Genomic DNA, 2,125 nt, shown 5'->3' with positions numbered 1-2,125 from the left:
TATGGAGTAAAGGCTTCTGGTTGCCGCAGTAAAGGTTCTCTCCCGGGCTAACACCTAGAATTTTGCAGTATCTCAAGTAGAAGCCAATTCGATCCTTTACCTTCTCGTCAGAACCATGACCACATTCTAATCCTCCGTTGAGGATGTTTGTGATGACCCCGTAACCAGGGAGCCTATTGGCTGCTGTGGATGACATCGTGGCACGACGGCATTGGTGGTTTTGAAGTACTAGTCATCCAGACCCAAAGTGCAGTTTTGAATGAGATAACACTGTCAGCAGCCACCAAATCAGGATGCAATGCCAAATACTAGTGGGAATATTTGGTTATCTGCATCCTTTGTAACTGAAATCATTAAAACACCACAATAATTTGACTTCAAAAAAGTTGCATCAACAACAATCACCGGTCTACAATGATTCAAACAAAATTCAGTACTACTATAAAAAATTAGGACTGCACACATCAAAGTTAAGGACAACATGTCCTAAACATTTACACTGCACACATCAAAGTTAAGGACACCATGTCCTTAATATTTACACTACACACATCAAAGTTAAGGACACCATGTCCTTAACATTTATACTCCACACATCAAAGTTAAGGACGGGATGTCCTATAGTTTAAAACAGACTAATAAACTCTTTTTGATTGTTTACCTGTTGTTGTCATCTGTCTTTATGTTGGTGTATGTTCCCAGATTTTTACTTTTCATCATATACAAGTATGAAGACAATAATTCATAATTCTCTTCAGGAGTTCCTCTTATTAAAGCTGAAGCACGTTGAATAGCACGCCACACCTTGTGATAACCAATGTCTAGTCCATGCAATTTTTGCATTTCAGCCATGACAAAGGCTGGTGTAACTTCAAACCTTGGGTCTCGAAGATTGTCAATAATGTAACCACTAATCAACTTTGAAGTTGCATGCCTTTGATCAACTTTCATAGTATTAACTGAGCAGTCGTGATTTTTCTCAACCTTTACTATTTTGAATAGTGTTAAATCTTTAATTCTGAAAGCACGCACACACCACCCACACATTTCATCATTGCATTTCAAGGAATATCTTGTTGAGCTTGATCTAACAACCTTGAATTCAAAATGTCCTTTAATTGCTATATTCGAAAAATAATTAATTATACTCTTCTTTTTGTCAAATATTGATCCTACTTTTATTTCATCTCACGAAGCATTTTCTCTCAATATTGTACTTCGGGATTCTTTTTGTTTCGACTTTGACCTTTGTCTAGTTAGTTGAGTAGAGGATTTTTCAGCAACTTCTTCAATTACTGGTGCACTCTCTAAGACTTGAATACCCAAAGCTTGTTGATTGTCAATCTCTATAATACTTTGTCCTTCCACTTGGATTGAATTAAATGTTTGAAGCACCTATTCAATTATTGGTTCAGGTTCAACCACATCTATTTCCATTATCAGTTGGCATTTGTCTTGATTTTCTTGTTGAGTTTCTATGTTGACATGTTCAAAGGTGCTTGTAGAGCCAAAAACTCTTTCCGAAACATCAACAATGAAACAACAGCCCTCGAAGAGTGAATGACTTTTTAGTAACTCTATACATATGTGAAGATCTAAATCTTTGGATACGAGCATTCCCTTGCTTGTTCCCAGGTTGATATCAAACCATATCATTGCTTCAAACTTGTCTGTATCCAATTCAATAACTTCAAAGACCTGGTTGACGAAATCTTCAAATCGAATTGCCTCAGGTACTAGAACAAGCTTTGTTTGATGATTCAGATACTTATAGTCTTCTGTCCATCTTCCATTGAAAGCAACTATAATACATATTGTATCCATCCTGCAAGTCAAGAAAAGGAGAAATTCAGGACATTATGTCCTTAATATTTACACAATAGTCATGAAGTTAAGGACACGATGTCCTAAACTTTATCAATACAAATTGCAAATACAGGACACTTTGTCCTTAATATATACACATCAGTCATGAAGTTAAGAACACAATGTCCTAAACTCTATCAATACAAGTTGCAAATACATGACACATTGTCCTTAATATTTACACAATAATAATGAAGTTAAGGACACGATGTCTTAAACTTTATCAATACAAGTTGCAAATACATGAAACTTTGTCCTT

At 35.8% G+C, this 2,125-nt stretch overlaps 1 protein-coding gene across 1 annotated transcript; it reads right to left on the bottom strand.

Annotated features, from left to right (window-relative positions):
* Positions 1–288: 288 nt before the first annotated feature.
* LOC142167949 (uncharacterized) lies at positions 289–951 on the bottom strand. The gene is made up of 2 exons (XM_075228569.1): positions 662–951; positions 289–409 (listed from the first exon to the last, which is right to left on the bottom strand). Exons 1-2 carry the CDS (start codon positions 949–951, stop codon positions 289–291), a joined length of 411 nt encoding a protein of 136 aa, XP_075084670.1.
* Between the last annotated feature and the right edge of the window lie 1,174 nt (positions 952–2,125).

The sequence above is a fragment of the Nicotiana tabacum genome, chromosome 2 (genome assembly GCF_000715075.1).
Source record: "Nicotiana tabacum cultivar K326 chromosome 2, ASM71507v2, whole genome shotgun sequence".
In the NCBI taxonomy this organism is placed as follows: Eukaryota; Viridiplantae; Streptophyta; class Magnoliopsida; order Solanales; family Solanaceae; genus Nicotiana; species Nicotiana tabacum.
The sequence above is the reverse complement of the archived record's forward strand: the minus strand, read 5'-3'. Positions and strand labels throughout refer to the sequence as shown.